The sequence below is a fragment of the Kryptolebias marmoratus genome, linkage group LG10 (genome assembly GCF_001649575.2).
Source record: "Kryptolebias marmoratus isolate JLee-2015 linkage group LG10, ASM164957v2, whole genome shotgun sequence".
Taxonomy (NCBI): domain Eukaryota; kingdom Metazoa; phylum Chordata; class Actinopteri; order Cyprinodontiformes; family Rivulidae; genus Kryptolebias; species Kryptolebias marmoratus.
In genome coordinates this window covers 5,100,793-5,127,258 of record NC_051439.1, presented here as the reverse complement: position 1 = coordinate 5,127,258, position 26,466 = coordinate 5,100,793, and the positions used below count along the sequence as shown (strand labels likewise).

At 38.7% G+C, this 26,466-nt stretch overlaps 2 protein-coding genes across 2 annotated transcripts; one reads left to right on the top strand and one right to left on the bottom strand.

The window, feature by feature from the left end:
• Positions 1 to 6,531: 6,531 nt before the first annotated feature.
• akap12a (A kinase (PRKA) anchor protein 12a) lies at positions 6,532 to 18,288 on the top strand. The gene is made up of 4 exons (XM_017421576.2): positions 6,532 to 6,769; positions 9,566 to 9,665; positions 9,799 to 17,007; positions 17,119 to 18,288. Exons 1-3 carry the CDS (start codon positions 6,638 to 6,640, stop codon positions 16,977 to 16,979), a joined length of 7,413 nt encoding a protein of 2,470 aa, XP_017277065.1. The 5' UTR covers positions 6,532 to 6,637; the 3' UTR covers positions 16,980 to 17,007; positions 17,119 to 18,288.
• Positions 18,289 to 18,360: 72 nt separating this feature from the next.
• On the bottom strand, positions 18,361 to 25,420 carry rmnd1 (required for meiotic nuclear division 1 homolog). Its single transcript, XM_017421577.3, has 12 exons — positions 25,246 to 25,420; positions 23,634 to 24,082; positions 23,430 to 23,535; positions 23,252 to 23,327; positions 22,964 to 23,003; positions 22,779 to 22,879; positions 21,596 to 21,702; positions 21,411 to 21,475; positions 20,855 to 20,931; positions 20,528 to 20,648; positions 20,327 to 20,443; positions 18,361 to 18,917 (listed from the first exon to the last, which is right to left on the bottom strand). The coding sequence occupies exons 2-12, from the start codon at positions 24,054 to 24,056 to the stop codon at positions 18,885 to 18,887; spliced, it is 1,266 nt and encodes a 421-aa protein (XP_017277066.1). The 5' UTR covers positions 24,057 to 24,082; positions 25,246 to 25,420; the 3' UTR covers positions 18,361 to 18,884.
• Between the last annotated feature and the right edge of the window lie 1,046 nt (positions 25,421 to 26,466).

The window sequence follows — 26,466 nt, the reverse complement described above, 5'->3', positions numbered from 1 at the left end:
CCCAGGCTCTCACCACAACTCAGGTGACACAGTGTTCTCTCTACTGTAACTGAGGAAATATGAGAGTAGAAGGGCTTCATTATGAAGCAGAAAATGTGCATAATGACACACATTATGTAAAACGTACAAATAAAAAAATCTTGTTTGCTAAATCTGTGTAGCTTTATAAACGAGAAGAAACTTAAATTAATTTGGTATAAACTTACAGATTGTGAGAACATCTCTTGTGCACAGCTCTCTTCAGGCCACTGCTCTATGACGAATTTCAAACCAGAACCTTTTTGGAGACAGTTTCAAAACATGCGAGTAGTTTCTTGTTGCCCGTTGGCATTGTGCACACAGAGCGGACACTGTGTCAAATATGTTTCCAATCCTGGCTTTATTATAGTGAGCTCGATGTAGGATTGGACATTGCATGAAGCTGTGCTCAGCACAGACTGAAGATCTGTGAACTCTCTTTAAAACGTCTCCCCAAACATCATCTGATATCACCAGTCCCAAATCTGTCTCCCATAGTATTCAACACAGTGGAAGGATTTAAATGGTTAAAAATATTTAAATATATGGAAGAAATCCCCCCTCTGATTGAAGGGAGAGGTTATAGAAAGACTTTAAAATCAGACGGGTTATGAAGAGTCAGACATTTTGTGGATGAGCTGAGGACATAATGTTGAGCTTGAAGACATCTGGAAACATCCTCTTTAGGGAGAGACAATTTATTTATTATCTGTTAAAAAGAAGCAAAAGTAGAACCAACTAATCTCTTCGTGTTTTTATACCTAACCTGGCCCATACAGAGAATGTCTTATCCAACAAGGATTGGGTACAAATATGACTTCCTGCTCGAGGTTCTCCAACAGACTATTTGCAGCCAAAATGGTGTGTAAATAAAACCCAGATTTTAGGACAGACAGCCACTATCACATTCTTAGTGTAACTAGAAGAGTGAAGAGGTGAGTTTAGTAAGGCTTTTAATGCTACTGGATGAGCAGAATTTGTTGTCATAACGACCCATGATGGGAGGAGTTTCTCCTCATACTGAACCCAATAATTCAGATTTCTGATATTAGTTGCTCAGTAATAATACAAGACATTAGCTAGAGCCGTTCCGCCAACAATTTTAGGCCTCTGTAGACTTGAAGGTGCAGCCTAGGTGGTTTCTTGCACCAAATATATTCCAGAATAAGACTAGTAAACAGCGTAGGATAACATTAATTTGCATGTCATTAATTCTTGCAGCCACAAAAAGATTTAGGAGAAACCATTTCTCAAAATAATGTTTAATTTGTGTAAGCAAAGAGAGAACATTTTTCTTATAAATGTACACTCCAAGATAGGTAAAACCTGAATTGGATATCTTGAATGGTAGATTATCGAGCAGATACTTTTTTGCCTCTCTGTTTATGGCAAATATGAAACGTTTCCCAAAATTAAGTTAATATTTTATGAATTTTACCAAGTGCATCTAGGGCTGAACGGGTGGTAGGACAGAGTGTGACAGATAGGTCAGACAGGAGTAGTGGAAGGTCATCTGCATACAGGGTTACCTTAAACTCCACACTGTTTCTATTTATTCCAGATATATCAGGATGAGAGTGAAAAATCAATGGACTGAGACTCCATTACAATGTCCATTTAAAAAGAACTTAATGGGCATCTCTGCCTTGTATAAGGATGTAAGTGAAAATATTCAGAGTTTGTACCATTTGTTCTGACAGATGCCTGAAGGGCTGCATACAATATTTTTACCCATGAGATGAATTTGACCCCAAATCCAAATGTTTCTAAAATAGAAAACAAATCAGTCTACTCTACTGTCAAAGATTTTTTCAGCATCCAGTGCAAATAAAGCCTCAGGTAGAGTAGTTGTGGAGGGATTGTAAACAACATTAAATACTTTCTGGAGATTAAATAATGAATGTCTATTGCAGATAAACTCAGTTTGATGTAGGGGTATAACTGGTAAATGGCAAATGGTCTGCACTTGTATAGCGCTTCATCAAGTCCAAGGACTCCAAAGCACTTCAGTCATTCACCCGTTCATCCCAATACATTCTCACTCCCATCTCGTCACATTTGGATGCTTGGGCAGGCTCCCTGTGCGTTGCGTATTGACGCACCGGGAAGCCCCTTCTCGTCATACATTGACGGGCAGGGTGCTCTCATTGAATATTATAGTGCTCAGCTTTGCTTTGGATGGCTCCTTCATTTTTTGTTTGTTTTGGTTTTTTTAACAGAGACATACACAACGTCTTCTTGTTAATTTAACATAATGCAAAATTAAAACAAAAGAACAAGGCAGAGCCTCGTGATCCTATGAAGGATAAGACAAACATCTCTAATAGGAATGGGACCAGCTGCTTCCAAAATGTTTTGTAGAATTCAAATGAAAAAATATATGGACCTGGGCTTTTTCTACATTGCAAAGATTTAATTGCAATCTTGAGCTCTACTATCATTATAGAATGAGTTCTGAGTGTTAACAGCACTGAGGAAGGAGATAAAGTCTGCAGATACTAATATATATATATATATATATATATATAAGTCTGTGACCTTATTGACAGTCTTATTAAGCTGAAAGAAAAAAAAATCTATGAGTTTAGAGACAAAACTAATAAAGTCATTATCTAGAAGTAGGTGTGTATCAAGACATCGTGGTGGTCTTGCATTAGTAAGTTTTTAGAAGTAAACATTTATGGTGAACAAAGCATGGTCTGAGACCACAATAGAGCCACATTTACAGTCTGAAATTGATGAAAGCAGCTTGCTATCAACTAAAAAAACATCAATATTAGTCTAGATATGGTGAATATGCAAGAAAAAAACGATTATCGCCTCTTATCTGAATTTAAAATGGACCAGGGGTCCACAACATTAAAATCTTTTATAAAGGCCTTAATCCCTTGTCCGACCTTGATGAAATGCAGAAGTGGAGGAAGAGCGGTCTAAGAAAGGGTCCACCCAGGAGTGGAAATCCCCTCCCATAGCCAAATCATAAATAGTCAAATCCAGCAGCATTGTGAAAATCCAGCCCAAAAAAAGAGTCATCACCCCATTTAGGAAATGTGGTCAATTTGTCCTCCAGCCGTCTAATGCCTATAGCAGCAGAACTAAGGGACTGATCAGGAAACCCAAGCCAACCCAGTTCCTCTTCAGTTTGGTGTGGTCTACATCCCTCAAATGGTACTTTTTCAGATAAATTATGAGCATCAAGGTGGCACAGATAGTGCAAAACTTTACTGAGCTTGAATGAATTGTTTAGACCTTTACAATTCAAACTAGCAAATGTAATATCCTCATCCAAACTAAGTGGTAAACTCCTCAACTGAAATAGAGGAAAGTTTCACCATGCAATAAAATAAGCAAATGAATAAATAAATAAATAATAGGAAATTAATTTTAGGTACGTAATTAAATTTAACACAACACCTGCATACGTCTGGAAATATGGGGTAGATGACAACCTGATTCCCATGGACCTAAATGAATAAACAACCCCAAAATTCAGAACAGAACTGCCCCCCTTCTTTCCTAGCAGAAGCATCAGAACAATAATGCATGCTTCCTCTCCTCAAATCAAAATAAAACTAAAACCTGTCGTTATCCAAGGGTTTCAGAGCAGCTGCTACTTCCTGTTTAACTAACTCTGATATTATTGATCAAGTTTGGTGATAATTTTGGTTCATAGGTTGTCTATCATTACCTTAATGCTTTGTAGCACCTCTGCATTAGCATTTGGCTACTTGGGGGAATCTGGCTCCAAGGTCTGATGGTGCAGCCCTCCTCAGCCAACACTGGAGACTCATTTTTCATCTGAAGACTACACTTATCCAGATATGACTCAGAAGGCCTAGAGGTTCTGATAACTCTTCAAACACGTAGCCATGGCAAGTGATGGATACATTTCAAATGTTCATTAAAATATATTATAATCCTATTCCCACTCTATGCACATTCACTAGAAGGCCTCAGAAGAACAATGTTTTTGAAGGAAATTAAAAGTTTTATATGTATTTCTATGGGGAAAATAATTGTAAATAAAGTTAATCATATTTGAAATGATAAAAGTTATAAAAAACAAAAATCATAGCACTTAACTTCTGAATCAGCTAGAAAATATGGAAAATTAAAAAAACAACAACAAAAAACAGGAAAACAGTGGGAATGTTGATTCAGCATTCATGACTTAAATAGAAGTGGTCAGGACTGAATTGGATTTATTTCATTTTCTGAATCTCTCCATGAATTCTTTTTGAACATTTAAGACATTAAATGAAGAGGTCAAAGTTTTTCGGCAGCACTTTTCCTTCTAACGATAAGTTTTGATTTTCAAACAATATTAGACAGTTTTGTGTTTGCCTGCCGAACTCATGATATTTTGCCCACATGTCTGTTTACTTTCCAAATCACATTATGTCTGTTTGGATTAACGGTTTGATCAGCTGATTTCCATTTTCATAAAAAAAAATTCTTAGTTGGCTTTAAAAGCTTTGAGTTTTCTAAAATCTCCCAGCTTGTTTGTCATAATTCTATTAACATTCCACAATTTTAAATAGACAGATGGCATGAAAAAAGCACATGACACGACCTGATGTCTCATGCATCAATCTTATTATGTCTGAAACAAATCAACCATGTTTCCTTTAGAATCAGAACTTGACATGACCAATGAAAATCAATCTTGATTCCAAATATGATTACAACAGCTCTAAACATAATGCCAACTCTGAGGTCTCAGGTTCAAGTCCCAGCCTGGGTGTTCACAGCATGTCTTTCCCTTTTTAATGTCCCCCTTTCCTGTCAAATTACTGTAAAAAAAACAAACAAAACAAGAAGTGCTACAAAAATCTTAAACAATTAAAGACTTCTGAAACACTGTCCATTTAAAAATTAGACCCAAGCGGAGATGTTTGAGTTTAACAGCTCCAGATTTAGGCAAATTCAAACATGTCAGCATTTAACTGCTGAGCACGGTCGTGGAGGGCTGATAATTTGGGCTTGTTTTGCTGGGCACCTCGCAGTCATTTAGTCTTATATGAAGTATACAAAAGTATTCTGGAATGAGCAAACAAATAAATAGCAAGATTTACCTTCTAAACATTGTAATAGGATCTTGAAGCTGCTTCAAAAAACTCTGAGTAAAGTTTTCTTGACAGCTGTGTCCTAAAACCGGGCAGCCATGTCCACCTGCTAACTCCTGCACAGTGAAGTCAAATAATGTGAGATCAACATGCCAGTCTAAATGAGTTTCGAAAAAAACCCTGCTTTGTCAAAACTCAAAAAGTGCAGCTTTAAGGCAAACAGTAACAGTAGAAAAAAATACAAATAAAAAGGAACAAACCAAAAACTTTAAATGGGAGCCAAATGATTTCTTTTCATTCTGCAGATTGGTTTTGGGTTTTTTTCTCACACTGAATTAAAGGTTCACATTAGTATTTTTGTTTTACCACTCAGCTGAAACTTTTTGAAGCAGCTTTACTATCATCTGCCGCCAAAAAGCGGAGGCAGAGTGATGATGTTTTTGTCTGTCTGTCTGTGACGAAAATATCTCATCAACCACTGAACAGATTTTATTGAATCGTTCAGGAAATCATTATTGGTTGAGCCTCTACAACAGATTATTTTTGGAGTCAGCCTAATTCAAAATGGTCCCCACAAACAGTTGGCCTTATAAAACACATAAATGGCAATAATTTAGTCAATTTTACATATACTTTGTTAAGACTTGGTGTGGTTATAGCTTATTGCCTCTCCCAATACATACTCCAAATTCTACTAACTGTGCAAGATCTTTGCTTAAAAGTTTAGCATTAACTGTGACAGTCAACACAGTTATCTGTTAGCAAAATATCTCATAAACCACAGGATGAATATTGATGAAACTTTCAGAAAGTAATCCTTGGATATACACCTACAACTGAATAGCTTTTGGAGTCAATCACTGCAAGATGGCTACCACAGCTAATCAACATTTGTTAAAACAAAAATGACTATGACTATGTCAGTTTTACAGATATGGTGCTAAAATTGATTTCGTAGTGACTGAGTGATCTCCAACACATACTGAAAGCTTTACTTTCAAGGTTTGACTAAAATAGCTATAACTCTGTCATTTCTCAACATGAGATGATCTTAGTCTAAAAGTTTGTCATGAAAGGTGGCGGGTGATATGCATTCCTTTAAGGAATGTCTTTAAATTCAAATTAGCAATCAAGTTTATAAAATCTCCCTCAAAAAATATATAAATAAGTGAAAGATAATTAAAAATAGCCTTACTTTTTAAATTCTGGTTTTAAATTAACATGTTTCTCTGAGTCTCATGTGAACTGTAGATTGGTCCTGATTCATACTTATTGTTCAGACATTTCCTCAGTCTTCAGAACATTTTTTTCTCTTTTGATGCATGCAGAGAGGGGCCGAACCGAGCTGGGTTGGGTTGGGCTGGGCTGGCTTAGAGCTCCATGTGATCCTGCAGGGAGGTGTTTGTTTGGCTGGACAAATAGTTTCCCAACATCCGGCCTGCAGCATTTGACAGCAGACCTTCTCTCTGCAGTCTTGTTGTTTGCTTCCTGGGTAGATATCTGCATCACCCTGCTTGTGTTCGGACAGATAGTGAGGTGCTGCGGTTTGGATCATGGGAGACACTCAGTCTGCGCAACGGGAGGCCAGCAACCATGCAGCAGCAGCAGCAGCAGAGGAGGAGGGGGAGGAGGAGGGGAGAGCAAAAGTAAAGGATGCTGAAACTGGGCAGGATACTGACGACAAGGTATCAGATTCTGTTTCCTGGGATTGCAAACATTAATGATTCATCTTGTTAGGATTTGTAGTTGCTTGATTCCAAATGAATGGTTGCTGAAAGCTGCAGAGATGCTGAGGCTGGGTTTTGCTGTTGTCAGGACAGGACTGCACATCATTTTGTCTTTTAAAGTAACAGTGACCACATGCAGCTATAACACAAACTTTTAATAACAACTTTAAAAAAGGGTCTTTTTCCTGTAAAAATGCAGTGTGAATACAGAGTGCTGAATGACTTTTTGATATTTACTGAGTTGGTGAATAACAGCAGAACTTTCAATAATAGTTAAAATATTTGAAGAAGAAGAGACATGAGAAGCAGAGGGACAGACAGGAAAAAGCAGAAATACAAAAAGAAAACAAAAAGACTGAAAAAAAAGAAGGCAGGAACAGAAAAAAACAAAAATGATACATAAAGAGACAAAAAGACAAAAATGAACATATAAGGAGATTAAAAGGACAAAGAAGGATGCTTCAAGGAGACTAAAAGTATAAAAAAGGGATAAGAAGCCTAAAAAGTCAAAAATAATGCATAAGGAAACAAAAATGCACATATGAAGACTAGAAGTCCACAATAGGACACATAAAAAGATAAGAGTACGCATGCTGAAGTAGTTTTCAGAAAGCACAATTTTTAAAGGATATGAAGAGATTTTACTGAGAAATAAAAATGTAAAAAAGGTAAATACTTTAAAAAGTGTGAAAAGTCTAAAAAACAAACGTCATAGCCGTAATGCCCTGAAAGAGCTGAACGTTTTAATACCTTAGTGGCAGAAGTACTTACAGTCCAAAAACACAAGGTAGAAACTATAAACAGGAAAACCAGAAAAAAAAGCATTATAGATGTTACATTTACTAATTTCATGTTCCAGGAATAAACCATCCAATAATTAATTGATACTAAATGATCAAAACATATACATATATATTTTTTTAAGCAACAAATACACATAATGTTGAAAGTTTTAAACATTTGTCTTTTAATGAATAAATATTTAATGACAGATTGTCCTCCAAAGTTCTGGTCTTACTGTTACATAAATGTTGCAAAGATTTTAATTCACTGAAGGGAAGTCATTCGTAGAGCAACTCCGGTAACCCCAGAGAGGGATAAAATTTCCTCTTTGCAGCACTCAGCAGAAGGCAACATTGATTATTTGCGTAGAGCATCATTACCTGCTGAGCAGGAAGTCAGACTGACAGTCCCTCTCTGTCAGAGGGAGGATTAATGCTTCAGATTCCAGATGTTTTCCTGACAGACGTGGCCTTAGGTGATCATATTGTCATTAAAGCTTGTATGATGGGAAACACAGCAGTCAGAACTCAGTTACTGAGTTTTACAGCAGTGCATTAAAAAAAGAAAATCAAACAATTATCTCTAACTAAACCCAAATAATCTGAATTTTTTGCCCAGGTCTCTATCGGCAAAATATTTTATTAACCACAGGATGAATTTTAATGAAACTCCCAAAATGTAAATATTTGGTGTACCTCTACAACCAGCCTAATTCATGATGCTCACCACAGCCAACAGAACTTAGCTGAAAATGGATATAAGTCAGTGAAATTAATTTAGCAAATTACTTGACATGTGTTTCTTATTTTCTAAACCCAGCTCAGACTCTCCAAACTAATCTGTCTCGTGGATTTGAGATTTAGGCAATTAGGGTTGTTAAGTAAAAGGTTGCCTTCACCCGTCCAACAGTGACTGGACTGCATTGTTTGTTTAAAAAAGCAGGACTTGAGACACAGGAAAGTCCACTGAAACACAGATAAAAATACTTTGTTTCCTTTCACAGGAAAATAAATCATGATGTGCATTAATAAATGGGTGCAAACACAGAAGCACTGAAGCAACTTTATTATTCCTCAGCTATTATTCTTTTGTTTTTGTCAAATCTTCCTTTAAGTTAGTAAAAACCCATAGAAACAACATCAAAAGAAACTATTCGTCCTCTCACAAACTTTACACTTCTTATTTAGTTTGGACATAAAAGTGCAGGCATTTCTTGTCTTCTTTCATCATTCATGAGGAAGTTTCCAAAATGTTTCAAAATGTTCACAGGATTCTCATTGTCCCTGTGTGAGTCTCCGAGGCTCATTGACTTCCCATCTGAATTTTGAACAATTTTTCTTTTCAGAATAGTCACAGAGTGTGCGGGTGTCTCAGAGCTTTCTCAGTTTAGTTTCTGTAAATTCTAGAGGTCTAGAGTTGTGTTTTGACACCTGCACAGCAGCTCTCTAACCAGCCAATGATATTAATTATTGAAAAACAATATCAAAATCTACCTCTTCTTTTCAAAAGTGTTTTATTATTTTGTAAACATGGGGGTGTGGAGGCCAAGGAGGGTACAAGGCGAGCTGAAGTGGGTACTTTGTGGGTAGAGGTGGGCAACAAAATAATGTGCGATGCTTAGAATACAGTTTTGTAAGCTGTGCACACAAAAATTGATTGAGACGAGATTTTCAAACATTGCCTGCGCAAAAAACAGCAGCATGGCTCGCTAGTTGCTTGGTTGCAAACACTCATTAAACTGCAAAAGAAAATGTAGCAATTTTGAGTTACTAACTAGTCTCCAAAAGTCTCACTGTGGTTAGGACTTATGGTTTTCTCTCAAATCCTCCCAGAATGCAGAGTACACACCAAAACACTCATTGACTTCGATTGTAAGGGAGAATTTTCTATTCAGAACTGGAAGTGTTGTGTGTTTTCTAACTTCTTCTTTTAAGAAGAAAGAAAAGAAATTAAAGAAACTCTTTATTTCAGGTTGTCAGAAAAAATGTGCAGATTGCTGAGATCAGCGGAAAAGCAGACAGCTCTGTCGCAGCATTAAACGGTCACTGTGAGGAGGAGGTTGCTGTGGAAGGTGAGTACTCACGTTTTATAAGTCATTTACAAACTACACAAGCATCATTCCAACAGAAACATGACTTGTTGAATCTCAGCTGAGCACAGCCCTTGTAACTGAAGCATTATATGATCTTATTTTTCTTCTTTAGCTGTCTTCTCTGCAGACATTGATGCTTCAGAGCCATCCAAAGAAAAGCAGATATCCACAGAAAATGCTGAAATTATTTTAAAGGAGTTGCCCGATGAAGCTGATGCTAATCAGGATGCTACAGAGGAAATAATTGAAATGGATGCCAAGCAGAATGACATCAATGAAAGTTTCAGAAGATTTTTCAGCAACATTAGCTTAAAGCTGACAGTAAAGAGAGGCTCTGCTGACAAAGATTCAATAGCAAGAAATGCGCCTGAGGAGGAACCAAACAAACCAGAAGACTTCAAAGGTAATACAAATGAAATCACATCTGAGAAGTCTCAACCAAATTCAGATCCTAACAGGGCGCAGGAGGCTCGTGATAATGATTCAACAACTTGTAACACACTGACAGATGCTACATCTCTGGATTATGTAGAAAAAACAGAGGAGAAAACAACTGAACCCAAAGAGGAAACTGCATCTCACGATGCAGCAACAGGAACAACTTCACCAATTCAGGAGAATGGCACACCTGAAGAGGAACCACACCCAGCACCTCCAGCCGGTCCTGATGGAAATGAGATCACTACGCAGTTTAAAAGGTTTTTTACAACTGGAATCTTTTCTAGCTTTCGAAAGAGAAAAAGCCTTGTGGAAGATAAAGTCACCGGGAAAGAATTGTTAGAGGAGGGAGCAAAAGTGGCTGCAGAGGCAGCTGATCAATCTGTAAAAGATCAACAGAAGGACATTTCTCCTAGAGATACAACAGAGAAAGAGAAATGTAAAGAGGAGAGCCTGACTGCAGAATCAAATCAAGCCAGGAATGAAGTTCAATCCCCCTCTGTGGTTGGGAGAGACATTATCAACTCTCAAGAAAAAGAAAAAGTTCAAGCCAGTCCTCTGAAAAAGCTCATGTCGAGCTCTAGTTTTAAGAGACTCTCTAAAAAACAGAGAGGCAGAAAGTCAAGCGATCCAAAGCTGTCCAGCTCTGGTGAACACCATTCTGACCAGCTCCTGTCCTCCACAGAGTCAGCTGACAATCAGAAAGTGGAAACTCCTGCACAGCCCTCTGCCAAAGCAGCGGGTGAAGAAGATGGAGCTTGGGCCTCATTTAAAAAGCTTATGACTCCACAAAAGCACATGAAGAGGCCATCTTTGGACCACGGAGAGGGACAAATCCCAGGCTCGGTAGATGGAGCAAAACCGGGTGAAGGAGAGCAAGTATCAGATAACAGCACAGAGGAAGGAAAAAAGAGAAAAGATTCGTCTGTGTCATGGGAAGCTGTTTTGTGTGGATCCGGAAGGAGGAGAAGCCGGAAAACTTCAGACTCAGAGGATGAAACGCCTCAAAAAGATAATGAAGGTAAAAAGCAGGACAGTGAACCGAAAGAGACACCCCTAGAATACTCTAAGGATGTTCCACAGGTTCTGCTTTCACCCCTCAGTCAGACAGGAAGTTCTTCAGAGGGTGATGAAGGGTCAGCGTGGAAATCATTTAAAAAACTTGTCACCCCAAAACGAAAAGTAAAAGATGAAGATGAATGCATCAGTGAAGTTATTCAAGATGATTCCTCCTTTTCCATAAAGAGACTCCTGCCAGGAAGAAAAGACAGGAAGTCTGCTGAAAGGCAAGACCAAGTGTCTTCAGATGAGGCTGATAAGGACGTAGCCTCAGGTGATGAGGACTCTGAGACCCCTGCTGTGGTCCCACTGTCTGAATTTGATACAGCAGAGACACCAGTTCAGATCCAAATACAGGCAGATGTACAAAGTTATACATCGGAAGAAGAAGAAGACAAAAAACTCCAAAAGAACATTCTTGATGAGAAAACCCAGTCAGTCCTACCTGGTGATAACCTGCCAACTGCAGCAAAGGAGAGGCCAGGCCGTAAAGAAGCTTTGGAAAATGAAGAACCTGATGAACTCACAGACTCAAGTGATAAACATCAGCAGCTCAGTGATATTCCAGAGGAGGGTGTAGTTACAGAGACCACTCCAGCCTCAGCCGTCGAAGAGGCAGCAAGAGATGAAACCATTGCAGAGGACCTGATAGAGATCACATCGGAGGCCATAACCGCTCCAGAGCCAGTGGACCTTACTGTGGCAGATGAAACAGAGATGATTTCTGCTGTTTCCCAGTTAACAGAGTCATCAAAAACATCTGGCAACACGACACCGGTACCAGCAGAATACCTCGTCATGAACACAGAGTCACTGCTGCAAGAAGTTTCTGAGACCATCTCTGCAAGCCCAACGGCTGTCCCAGTGTGTTCAGAGGAACCAAGTTCTGAAAGAGTTGTTTGTTCTGTCTCGCATCAAGTACTTGAATTATTGGTTACAGAGCAACCTAAAGTTCTGGAAACACACAGAAGATCAGATGCAACTACCTTAAAAACAGGCTTAACAGTTGAAGAAATTGATACGGTTAGTGAACTGGTTGCAACAGCCCAAACCGAGAATATCTCTCACCTCAGTGAAGCTCTTCTAACAGAAATTGTGTCAGAGGTTCCCACCGAGAAGTTTGATAATGCTGAGCCTGCTGCAGATGAAGTTTATCAGGTTGGTGTTTCAGAGGTACGAGAAAGCATTAAAGGATTGAAAATGAGTGATGAGAGCCATGTGGTGAACCGGTTATCAGCCATGTTTACAGAGAATATACCCACAGAGAAAGAAGTTGTGACAGATGAAAAAGTCTTCTCCAAAACAGACTCTCAGGAAAAAGAAATATTTGTTACATCATCAGATGAAACTGAGGATGCAGATGGCCAGAAAGAAGTCCAATTTCTAGTAGAAAAAGGTACTGAAAGCATGAATAAGGTTTCTGAGCAAGCTGTGGTCGAGGACCAACTTGCTGCTGTGGTGGAAGGACTGGAAGCAGGAGCAGAAACAGCCATGTTAGCCACAAAGGAAGGTGATGCTCAGTTATGTGATGTACAACCTTCAGAGGATACTCCACCACCTGAAACAGATAAAGATGAAACCAAACAAACAGAGCGTCTCATCGAAGGAACTGATGAGCCAGAGGAGAACAAGTCTGAAACAGTTGCAGGTAAAACTGACCCTAATGAAGTTACAGAAGTAATAGAAGTTGTACAAGCAGAAGATACAGTTCAATTCCTTAAAAAAGAAGTATCATTCTCGGAAAATATTGTACCAGATGAAACTGCTAAATCAACACAGGTTGAGTCTCTCCCTGAAGAAACTGATGAGCCACAAAGCGATGGAGCAAAAAGTACAGAAGTACTAGAAGTGACTCAAGCACCAATACTGAAACTAGAAGAAGATATGGTTCAGTCCCTTAATAAAGAAGAAAAAAATGCTCCAGATGAAAAAGATACAGATGAACTGAAACAAATCACATCTCTCAGTGAAGAAACGAATGAGCCTGAAATAGAGTCACAAACAGATGAAGCTGAACTTGACCAGGCTGAAGTTACAGAAGTAGAAGAAACCGTACAAGAACTAACATTAAAGTCACACAAAGATGCAGTTCAGTTCCTTAAAAAAGAAGTACCATTCTCAGAAAATATTGTACCAGAAGAAACGGATACGGATGAACCAAAACAGACTGAAGTAACTGTTGAGCAACAAAACACTGGACCACAGACAGATGACCTCGCTGAAGTTAAAGAAGCAGAAGAAATTGTACAAGAGCCAACATTCGAATCAGAAGAGTGTGTAGTTCAGTCTATAACTAAGAAAGTAGCAACCTCAGAAAACACTGCATTTGCTGAAACAGATACAAGTGAAAGAAAACAGGTAGAATTTCTCAGTGAAGAAACTGATGAGCCTGAAAACACCAAGCCACAAACAGATGGAGCTAAAACTGATCACACCGAAGTAACAGAAGTACCTGATGTTTTACAAGAATCAACATTAGGGTTACAAAATAAGGCAATTCAGTCCCTTAAAAAGGAAGTATTGTTCTCAGAAAATATTGCTCTAGCTGAAGTAGGTACAAACGAACAGAAACATGAGGAAGTAAGTGATGAGCAAGAAAACAAAGAGGCACAAGCAGACACTCCTAAATCTGAACAATATGGAGGTTCTGAAGTTAAAGAAATATCTGAATATGCAGAGTTTACTGAAGTTCAAGAAGTTTCTAAAGATAAAGGAATGTATAAACTGGCAGAAACTTACAAAGGTAAAGGAATATCTGGACTTTCAGAAGTTAAAGAAGTATCTAAAGGTAAAGAAGCTTCTGAACTTGGTGAAGTTTCAGAAATGAAAGAAGTACTTTCATCTGCCAAGGTTTCAGAAGTTGAAGAAGTATCTGAAGTTAAAGAAGTATCTGAACTTACCAAAGCTTTTAAACTTGCCAAAGTTTCTGAACTCATCGAAGTATCTGAACTTGCTGAAGTTTCAGAAATGAAAGAAGTACCTTCACTTGCCAAGGTTTCAGAAGTTAAAGAAGTATCTGAACTTGAAGTTTCAGAAATTAAAGAAGTACTTTTATCTGCCAAGGTTTCAGAAAATGAAGAAGTATTTGAAGTAAAAGAAAAATCTGAACTTACTAAAGCTTTTGAACTTGCCAAAGTTTCTGAACTCACTGAAGTTTCTGAATTTGCTAAAGTTTCTGACATTAAAGAAGTATCTGAAGTTAAAGAAGAATCTGAAGTTAAAGTAGTATCTGAAGTTAAAGTAGTATCTGAAGTTAAAGTAGTATCTGAAGTTGTACAAGAATCCACTTCAGAGTCAGAGGAAAGAAGAGCTCAGTCTCTGGAAAAGGAAGTAATATCAGAGGATGCACTTCCACCGGCAGAAACAGAGGAAGAGGAACCCAAAGAGGAGCCAGGGTCTCTGACTGAAGTTAAAGCCAAAGATGCTCCTAAAAATGAGGCTGTTCAAGAATCAGAAGTTGCTGAAGCTCCTACATTTGATTTAGAAGCAGAGAGCCTCGAATCCCTCAAAGAAGAACTAAAATCAGATGATCAAGCACTGGAAGCAGTTACAGATGAACCTAAACAGACAACTGAAATCGGTATCAAGTCAGAAGAAGAAACATTTGTGGAGCCAGAAGTATCAACACAGGATGTTAAAGAAATCACTGACGCAGAAACTGATGAAGAGGAGTCTCAACGTCCAGTTGAACATGTTGAGGACAATTTCACTCAGGAACATGGAAGGCAAACATTACTCCAAGATGTTCCTCAACCAGAACAAACTGAGACTGTTACAGAAGAAGCTGAAAGAAAAACTGGGCCATGGCTGGATAAGTTTTCAGAGATCCACAAGGATCAGAAACCAGAAAGTCCTCTCTGTGATGCTCAGGCTGAGCATGAAGAAAACATTCCTAAAGCTGTAGAGGAGATACAAGCTTTCACTAAAGTTCCCATTTCTTCTGTCATCAAGGAACCTGAGAGTGCTTGGGTCTTAGAAAACACAATAAATCCTGAGGAAACCTCAAGACCTTGTGTAGACATAGCTGAAGTTTCAGGTGTACCCACTCGTGAAGTGAATCTCTGTGGAGTACAGGAGAGCGTAGAGGTGGGGGAAACAGGTGAAGGTCCAGCTACTGAGGCAAAGGTGGCTGAAACCGATCTTGCTGTCACAACACACGAAGTCGCAGAGAAGCTCAAAGATATTTCACCCGAGGAACCCGAAGTTTCAGTTCAAGGACCATTGATAGACAAAATCATAGGTGAGACAGAGTTTAACGATGTGGTTGAGACTGCAGCACCATTAGTGAGAGACGACATCAGTGAGACAGCAGAGGAGGGCAGTGTGGTCATGATGGTGCACGTGCCTTCTGTGGAGGTTGAGGAGAACCACAGAATCCGGCTGCAGGTGGTGGATGTTGAGATCAGATCAGCTGAGAGTACAGTTGACACTGTGATCGAGGTTGGAGTTACAGAAGCCAAAGAAGTCATAGATGTTTGCCATGAAAACACTGAAGAAGTAGAAAATCTCTCCGCCACTCCAGAAATTGAAGACGACACAATAAATGAAGTTAAAGTGACAGTTCATGAAGTAATACAGCATGTGGAGACCGGGTTTCCAGAAGCAGAAGCTCGAACAGTTGATGAAAACTTGGAGCGAGTTATTAAACAGTCAGAAGCCGTGACAGAAGTACGAGGGACTGATCAAAATGAATCAGACGAGGCAGAAGATCAGCCGATCAAGGATAGCGCTCGGTCAGATATGGAAAGACAAGACGAAGAAGTCACTGGTGAAAACTCTGCAATCACAACTGAGCACCAAGGCTCTGAAGATCACGAGCAAACATCTAGCAGTCCAGAAAGATTGGATGTGGAGGAAACCAAAGCAAATCTGGAAAAATCAGAAGTTTGTGTGACAACAGATGATGTAAGAGTGGAGAAATTAGCTGAACTCAGAGAAAACACCACAGAAACTCAGAGACTGCAAACTGCCCAAAGCCACATCGTTGCACAAAGCAACATTGGACTAGAGGTCCCGCAAAACACAGAAATAATCTCATCAGGAGGTAACCTGGAGTCTCCATCAAGCCTTTCTTGGGAATTCAAACTGAACATACAATTTGGACAAGCTTCTCCACCTACAGAGAGAGCTGAACTACTGAAACAGGCTGAGGGGTCTGCAGCTGGTGATCAGGAGGTGGAATCGGTGGATTCTGTACAGCAAAGAGATACAACACAAATATCTGAGAGTGAAGTGACAGAGGTCGCCGCTCAGGTCACAGAAAAAACTGAACCAGCTGCTAAATTATATTCAACTCAAAGAGCCGTCATCGTGACTCAGCCACCGCTTCAGAATTTTTTTATCCACAGAGTGGAAGGAGAACCAGCAGAACAGATCAAATCTACAGAGAGAGAGACGCTAGAAGTCCAGGTAGTAGAGGTTCTACAACCAAAAAGACAAGGAGATAAGACGGCAGAGCTCCTCTTGGATACAAAATCAGAGGAACCTTTAAAACAAACAGAGGAGGAACACGACCAGGATGTGTGGCTGGATGCTGAGGAAGACATTTACACTCAAGAGGAAACACAGAGGTCCTCAAATGAGACGGAGGAACCTGTGGAGCTGCTGACTGACACGAAAGAAAGCAAACAAGCAGAACCTGAGCTGGCGTTTAAAACGTCTGAACCTGAGGACAAAGAAAGCCAAAGAGATGCACAAAAACCCAAAGGAACACGTGAAAATGAGAGCGAAGGAGAAGATTTTGCTGTTGCCCTGGAGGACCTGGAAACCAGCTCCTCTGCAGTGGAATGGGATTAAATCAGCCTGACTCAAGCTTAGATGAAAGGTAAAGCCATTTCAAACTTCTTTAGTGTTGCATAACAAAATCTGAGCCTTAAATTAACCTGAAATTAATTACAATCACAAATACATTAATCTGACTTTCTTTGTTTCATAGGTTGGACAATCAAAAAAGGAACAGAAGGAAGGTTTCAAAAAGCTCTTCAGTTCGTCATCATTTAATCCAATAATATATTATTATATATTAATATATTATTTAAACCAGTCTTGCATTTACAATTTTCAATATTAAAGGATGTCATACTGTCCGCTGTCTTTTATGCCAGAGTTTTAAACTAGGATCATTTTATGTTGAGAAGTTATAGTTAAAGCCATTTTGGTCCAATCTTGTAAATGACATGATTTGCTCTCTTGCTGTGTGTTATCGCTTGAAGTATGTGTTGAGGACGACTCTCAGCTACTACCAAACCAAGTGTAGCTCAATATCTGTAAAATTTATTTGAAAAAATTATGTTGGCTAAGGCCGGTTAGGTATGACGACCATCTTGAACTGGGTTGACTCCAAAAGTTAATCAGTTATAGATGTACATCCAATAATTACTTTGTCAGTTTCATTAAAATCCTGGCCAGGAAATGTTGAATGCAGTGCTCAGCCCCTGAGAGCCTCCTTCAGAGAACAAGTTAGACTAATCACGTCAGAAAGAAATATACGTCAGAGAGAGATACTATTTTTAACTTGTTTAAAACTTTGAAAGCATTTAAGTGAATTCAGAAGCAGCCTTCTTTTAAGTAAACCCGTACGCACTTTTTAGATATTAATGTATGAAGCTTCTTCACTGCTTTCACTGTGCAGCTTTTATTTTATTTACCTATAGAAAAAAATCTGAAAATCCTGAAGAATTATTTATCTTGTAAATATGTTTATTTCTTCTAGAAGCTAATCTGTGCTCATTTACAATCAAAGTATTTCTACTCTGACAATTTTAAAAAGGCCTTAAGAACAGCATGCAATAGCAAAGTGGACAATATATCTATTTAAATTAAATGACTAATTCTACTTTTTAATCAACACGATGATAGTCAGCAAAGCCCTATTAATGAAAAGCCTTACACTCTTGCTCTTTCCCCCCACCTTTGTGTGCACATCTTTGCTCTGAAAGTATCAAAACTGAAAAAGCTGTTTTTATTACTCGTATACTGAATTTCAGATCAACTTCTCCAACTAATGACTAGATGGAAAAAACAGCCATGAGCGCTCTGTATTTATGTATTCACCTGAGTTTTAATAATGAAAGCACTGTTTTATTTGAATAAATTATTATCTGCACACTTTGCTTGTGAATTCTTGCACAAGGGTTTCATTCAGCTTCAAGTTAAACACTGAAGACACTGAGAAACATTTTACAATGAACAAATTTACTGTACCTTTCACAGCCCAGCACCAACTGCTGGTGCTCAGGACCAAATGTTTACATACAGTACATTCACATATTTATTACTCAAGTTATTTTGATCTCATGTTCAAAATCAGTTTTCCTCAAGTTCAACAAAACAGTTTAAACTAATAGCAAGACACAAAAAGGTTTGCACAAAATGTAAAACTGAACTTCAGAATATACAGCAGTCAGAAAAAACAACATCCAGTCAAGAATCACTGAAGTCAGGATTAAGTTAAGTTAGTAAAATAACTGGGAATTTAAAGACACAGTGTGCATTGTTGAAATATCCACTCTTTATTCAAATCTATAAAACTTAAAACACCAAAAGTAAGACAGTCAAACTGAACGGGTCCCTCTTTGTATGTTTCTATACTTATAATTTCAGTTGCTTTAGTGATTTAATGTCACACATCCCTTTGAACATAGCAGCGTTGTTTCTTTGGAGCCTCTGATGTTTGTTTTATTTTCAGATTTGTGCAGCAGTTCAGAAGATCATCTTTGCAAGTTCAAACATAACCTTCGAAGGGAAACAAGCAACAGATGTGTGTTATTTCTCCAGTGAGAAGAGAGTCATGAGAAAAAGAGCATCTTTCAGTTTGATGGTTTTCAGTCTCAGGACATAACAAAAGTGATCTGATCTTTACCAGGTTAACCCATTTCATTATTTAGTAAACTAAAACAAACTAGAAAAGCTGAATGTTTTAAAACTGCTTCCAGCCTCTGATCCAGCAGCTGGTAGAAACCTTTAGCAGCAATAACTCTCAGTAGTGGTTTTCTGTAGGACGTTATCAGTCTTTCACGTGACTGTGGAGGATTTTTGGCCCATTCTCCTTTCCAGCGCTGCTTCAGTTCATTGAGGTTTGCAGACATTTGTTTCTGCTTGGCTCGGTTAAGATCCCACCATCAGGTTGAGCTTTGGACTTTGACTGGACCGTCGCAGCAACTTGATTCTTTTCTTCTTCAGCTGTTCTCTTGTAGATCAGCTGCTGTGTTCGGTTGCATCAGGACCCAGTTTGGTCCGAGCTTCAGCTGTTGGTCCTTTGGTCTACAGAGGAGCTCATGGTCGAATCAATGACTGCAAGGAGCTCAAAACAAGCCCAAACCATCAGCCCTCCACCACCATGCTGACAGTTGGTATGAGGTGTTTGTACGGATATGGGTACACATCAGTACTTTGGTCTCCTCTGCCGAAATGACGTTCCAGGAGTCTTGTGATTCATTCAGATCAAACTTAAAGTCATACTTGTTCAGCCTTTTCTTATTATCCTGTCATGACCTTTAACCTTTAACCTGCTAAGTGAGGCCTGTAGAGTCTGACATGGAGTTTTAGGGTTTTTGGTAAATTCTCTGAGCATTGCACAGTCTGACCTCAGGGTGAATTTGTGGGATGCCCACTCCTGGGAAGATTAGCAGCTGGCTTAAATGTTTTCCATTTATGAGTATTTTATTCTCTCAATAGAAAGGTAGACTCCAAATAGTTTTGAAATTATCTTTAAGCCTTAAATAACCGATGAGCAGCAAAAGCTGCTTCTCTGATGTCATTGCTGATGTCTTTCCTCTTTGGCACGGCAAAGTGACAGAATTCCTGGTTTTATAGAGGTTGTCACACTGATGATGCTCAGATAATCAGTACATTTGATCAGCAGCTGATACTGAACCTCTTAAACCTGTGGAAGCAACATGGCTGGATGGAGTTCTTCCCTCGCAACTTTTCTATTTTGTTTTTAATTCATAAATAAGGATCTGGTGGAACATGTTGTGCATTTTTGAACACTTGAGGTTAGATTAAAAACAAATTTAGAGCCTGGTAAAGACCAGATGGTTTTCATGTCCTGATCTGTAAAACGCTGACAACTGACAACAGGTGGACTGTTGTTTGACTTGTTGAATACAGGTTAAATTAAATGTTTGCTGAAGCCTTTTTACCTCGATCGTAATGAGGATGACTATCATCCACTCCAACCTCAAACTGTGCTTCTCACTCAGGTGGCTCCTCATCAGGTCGGTCAGCTGCGTGCAATGTTCCAGCTTCTCATTCACAACCTGAAACCACACGAGAGCTTTAAAACAAGGGAATCTCAAGTAAAACATCACTATTCTGTTATTTTTCACAGCAGCTTTATTTACGTTGACTCTGCGGTTGATGCTGAGGAACTGGCAGGTCTTGTCATAGAGTTTTTCCAGGTTTTCTCTGTCCCAGTAGAAATCGGGTGTGAGGAGCAGGTCTGACCTCAGGTTTATACAGTGTCTGTCAGAGAAGGATGAAAACAAAAATCAAAACATTTCTCATCTCAAGTGACGCCAGAGCTGCACCACCCAAAACCCCTTACACTAACAACTAAATCACGACTTGTTTAAAATAATAAATTATGTGAGGAGACCGGTGTCGTCAGTAATTTGTAGTGCTCAGCTTGCTAAAAAAATGAACTGATATTTAGAGAAAAGAGAATTTACCTTAACGTGAAAAGCTCTCCTATCTTCTGCATCACTTCTGCAGAGGACAAGTTTACTTTTTTGCCAGACTTGAGCGACTGTGGAAAACACGTTGAAACACAAATCTTTTTAAATATTCACTTCTATGCATGGATCTGCTGCACAGTTATTCATTACATAGTTAACACTAATATTTTTCCTCCTAATTTTCTGGACTGTAACTACTTTAGCATACTTTCAATTATTTTAGCCATTCACATGTCAAAACATTCAGCTTGATCAGGACATTACGACCCTGACTTTTGGTTTTTGCAACTTTTGTACGTTTTGAAATATTTAAATTGGATTACATTGTTTTTCTCAAATTGAATGGAGAATTATTGAAATCCTCAAAAAAACCGTTGTGCTCTTTAACATCTACTTCAGCATACTTGCTTTAGTTTTAGCTACTGTTCTGCTAATTTTACCTCTTAGCTTTTGCTTTGCTAATTTCAGCTTTTGTTCTTATTTTTTTCAGCTTCAACACTGTTTCTTTAACATATTTCAGCAAAGTCATTCAGCAGACTGTTTTTTGTACCTCTGGAATCGATTGAATCGACTCAACAAAGTTATCTAATGCCACCTCCCAGATCGCCAGCTTCACTGGAAAAGAAAAAAAACTCTGTCAAGCTCAAACTTAAGCTGAGAAAAGAAACATTTGACCACAAACACTGAAAATATATATAATATAATAAAATATATTTTATATTTTGAAGCTCTCACCAGACAAACACAGTGCGTTTGAAAATGCAAATTTCTCCAGAACAGCGTCTTGTTGATCCATCTCATCACTCAGCATAAAACTGCCTCGCTCAAGCTTCGTATTTCCTCTGAGGACAAAGAGATTTCAATATTTTGTTGTTTTAAAGCAAACAGTACCTTAAAGGTGACCTATTATGCTTCCTTGAACAAGTCAGAATAGGTCTGTAGGCTGTACAAAACATGTTCATTACATTTAATACACAGAATCCTTCTCAGATGTTGAGATTTCACCTGATCAGTTCTGCCTGTTTTGAGCTCATGTCAGAATGAGCGGTTTTAGGACTACATGCAAATTAGCTGCTGTTGGCCACGCCCCCCAAGTCAGAGTCCCGTCTCAAAACAAAAAAACTCTCTGAAGGATTAAACGCTGCGGATCTGACCCACATTTATGTCGTTATTAATTCAAACTCTGAGGATTCTGACTTTGGGACAGGGGCACTTAGGGGTTCTGAACTGAGATTTGTTGAATCGGACAGCAGCAATCATCAGTCCAAACCCAAAAAGTGTCCGGAAGGCCGCCTGGTAAAGATCAGTTTTATTTTTTTCCGATCTTTTCTTCTCTTTTATTAACATAGATCTAATGTTAGTTTAGACAAACCTGCCGTGACTTTATCAGAGACGTGTTTCTGGGACAGCTGAGCTGTTCAAACTACAATTTTCTTTGGCGATATCGTGGAGACATTGCCATCAAAACTAAAATGAAGCCACGCAGCTCTGTTCTCCGTGACTGGGAGAACATGCACAGACACACGTTCTTTATTGCAGCCAACATCAGAAAATTTTCCTTTTCCAGCAGACATTGTGCTGCGGTAAAACCAGCAGAACTAACATGATGGTCTTCCTGTAATGAAGTGGGTGGAGCTCCACTTGGGATGCTAGGTGAGGGGCTGGGCTCGGCTTGGGGTTGCTAGGTAACAGGGATTGTGATGCAACAATCACAAGGTTTTTGAAACAGGTCGTTTTGCAGACACCATAAAACATTTACTTATTGTCAACGGCTGGGTGTTTTTTTTTTTGTGCTTGGATTGTTTCTAGAAGCAGTAGATCCACAAATGAAAGTATAAAAACATGCAAAAAGGGAACTTTGCATAATAGGGCCCCTTTAAAGAGCAAATTAAAGAAGTGACAGCAAAGATTATCATACTCTCCAACAGTGTAGTTGATCTCCTCGTTTTCCCAGTGTACCAATGCCACTTCATACGGCTGGATCTCGTGATGTTCCAGTAATCTCAAAACTTTTTTTATCTGTTTAGACAGAAAACAAATTATATTCCTAAAATTGCTGTCATAGGTAAGAAATTCCATTTAAAACTTGAAGATTCTGTTTACCATTTTCTCCTCAACATTCCAGAAAATCACCGACCCTTCCCTGAAATTGTAGATCGGGAACATCGGAACAACTTTGTCAAAACACTCACGTTGACAAGGAATCATATTACGTTTTAATCCGTTTTTTTCAACTACTTCAGCTAAATGAAAAACTTTTTAAGTTAGAAAATTATATTTTACACCTTGAAACGACTGCTGTGATTTCCCAAAAATCGATAATTAAAACGTAGATTTCCTGAAAGCAAATTAAAGTCAACCTGTTAGAATTTATGACAAAGTTCTTTTTACCTGAAGAAAAATATGAGGGCGCTGTCATCTGGTTTTGCAACCATTTCGGTGCTTATTACCAGAACATTTGAGGCATCTGAAATGAAAACACGACAGCCATAAAAAGAGCTCCAGATGGCATCCTTCACAGATCACACACTGGAAACTCGAGCTCCAACTTAAGCTCTTTGAGTCATACCTCTTGGTAAATCGACCTCATGGAAGCCGTGGTTTATCAAGTCATGGCTTAGTGTTGGCAAATGATACTGATCTGCTGTTGCGAAAGCGATACATTGCATCATATCCTGCAGACAAACAAACCATACCTGCGTTAATAACTGTACCAACACAGAAAGCGGCAACAGGTAAAAGAAACTCGATAATACGGCCGAGGGTGAATCACCTTGTCCTCACTGACAGAAGGCTGGTTGGCTCGAGACGGCTGTTTTGTTCGTGGTCCTTTAGGAGCCCTTTTTCCAGGTATCGGTGCTGGATTTAAAGTTGATTTTAATACTGATTTTACAATATTGGTTGAATAAAAACACAATGGTCCACTTCTACAGCTGGTTGTAATGTCATAGTTAGTTAACAGAGGAAGGTTAAGAATTTTACATCCCCAAAAAGCAGATGGAACATGTTTTTTATGCATGTGCTGCTGATGAAGACTCCTTGTAAAGACCCACAACCCAGATCGAGTCCTGGGTTTGGACTCCCACTTGTAGTGCTGCAAGGATTGGGAAACAGTGGCTGAGGCAGTGATGAAAGCTGGTCTGCTGTCTGAAGCCTGCTGAGCTCCCAGTCTGGACCACAAAACCCGGAGAAGCATCTTGCATAGACGGGGGTAACAAAGAACTACGACATAAAACAAAAACAAGTCATTTTCAACAGTGAGGTGATTGTTTTGTGATAAACTGTAGTGAGAAACAAAAATGTCCGTTAAACAACCTGCATCTATCAGCAAACTGATTCACTCTTTACATATTGGTAAATAGCTACAGATGTTGATAAATTTGTTGGTACCTTTACACAATAAAAAAAGCTCCAGAAACTTTGGTTCTCAGAAACATGCATTTTAGTGACTTCCTGTCAAGCTTTTTTGTGTTTTTCTGTCAGTAGTACAGCCTCCTGGGTCTTCTTCCATCATTATGATTTGGTTTGATGGTTTGATCGGAAAGTGACCTATCCTGACCTTGGATTTCAACTTGAAAGGTTTTAGATGATTTTCTTTCCTCTTTTTCTACCATCCCCACCATCCGTCTGATCAACCTGCGGCTGTATTTCCTCTTGCGTCCACATCCTGGGAGGTTGGCTACAGTCCTATGAGCCTTATACATTTTAATAACCTTGTCAGCTGAGGTCAGAGGAACACGAAGCTGCTTGGAGATGCTCTTGTAGCCTTTACCTTTAACACGAATATCTATAATCTTCTTTCTGAGCTCCTCAGACAGCTCTGCTTTTACTTTCTCTGCTTCATGTTCAGTGTGGTGAACGCAACCAAACTACTGCTGTTTGTTCCCTTTAAATAGTCTGAATGGCTGCTTAATCAACTTAAGGGCACTTGTGATACTAATTACATTCAAACACTTAGTTTGAAACATTACTATAATACAAAGATTAAAAGTACCAACACATTTGTCCATACTAGTTTAGAATGTATTTGAAAAATAACAACAAATCATTTCTTTACACTACTTTTTGTTTACTCAATAACATACTAAAGGCATACATATATACATTAGACAATTGCTTTTAACTGAATCACTTTAAAATAAAAAAGCATTGTTTCCATGAGGTGTAAAGGGACCAAATAATTTATCCGCGTCAATTCAAAGTGAACAGAATGAAAATTGAACTTAAACTCTTTGACTACATTGGCTGAGATTATCCTTATTTGGGATTTACCCAAATTAAACTAAAACTCTGAGAATGTCCCTGGAGAAACGGGTGAATGTGTAATCATTTCTGAAAACATGCTAACAGGAACCAGTCAGTGCAGATAGAGTCGGTTCTCTTACCAGCGATGAAAAAGGAAGCAACTCAAAACAAAAGTCTTAAAATGATTTGACGTATCGGAGAATGTGGGTCTCGTGAGGTGTTGCATTACAATATAAACATAAACTCAATAAAAGTACGTTACAACATGTCTGACAGACGCAAGAGGCGTGTTTCACACACAGGTTTGGTGTTTGCTAATAAAGTTTTTTTTTTTTTGCTCCGCACTTCCTGTTTGACGTGACGTATTGTCGAGGGCGATATTACGCCCAGTTTTATGTCTTACAGGAAAAAGCACACGCATTTCTCTCCCCTTGACTCGTAGAGCTTGTTTCAGACAAATCATACAGCGTTGGAAAAGTGACTTTGACATTTCCTCTGATATCATTTTATTCAGCTGTAGTGCTGAAGTAGGTGACGCTAATTTAGCGGCTGAGTTAGTGTTGTTGCTCTTTTTGGAAACCTAAAGAAATAAAGCCAGGCGTGTGTTGGTTTTATCCTGTTTTTGTTGTTTTACATGTTCCTTTGATCTGTTAAAACATTTGTTTTTGTACATTACATTTTATCTGAAAGTATACTTTGTTTTGAAAGAGTGGATTAGAGCTAAAGCAGAGTAATGCTTTTGGCCACAGCGCCCCCTCTGGTGAAACATGTTGTGTTCAGTCTTACCAAGAGATTTCCTACAAAAAGTCAAAGTTTTTACTGTTTGTGCACTTCTCTGCAATACTACTAACAACGGAAATTCTTTAAAACTCTGTTGAGGTCCAGTTTCCCAAACTATATTTACTTTAAATGTTTGCTGCTTCAATAAAAATGCACAAAAAACAAATGTTACTGCCCTGGAAACCTTCTGTATTGGTATATATGTTTTGGTTAGTAATTCTTTTGGATATTAACCTCTATAATTACAAGCCTAAAGAGAAGAGAGACTAAAGATAAGGAGGTCTGTTTCAGACGAGAGACGGCGCTGAGGATGGAGGCAGAGTTGGACCGTGAGAGGAAGAAGGAAACCAACAGTGCAGTCGCCGTTAATTTACCTAAAGAGGTACTTACACAACTTTAAGCTCTTATAAAGTTTATTATAGTTGGACTGGATCTAAAAATCCCCAGTTGGCTAGATCATGATTTTCCAACTTTCATATACATGACAAGATGTAAGAAGTATGTTGATTAAAAATGTTATTTGTTATTTTAATGTACACATTTCTTGCTTTAAAGGTTGTAAAATTCATTTCTGGAAAGTG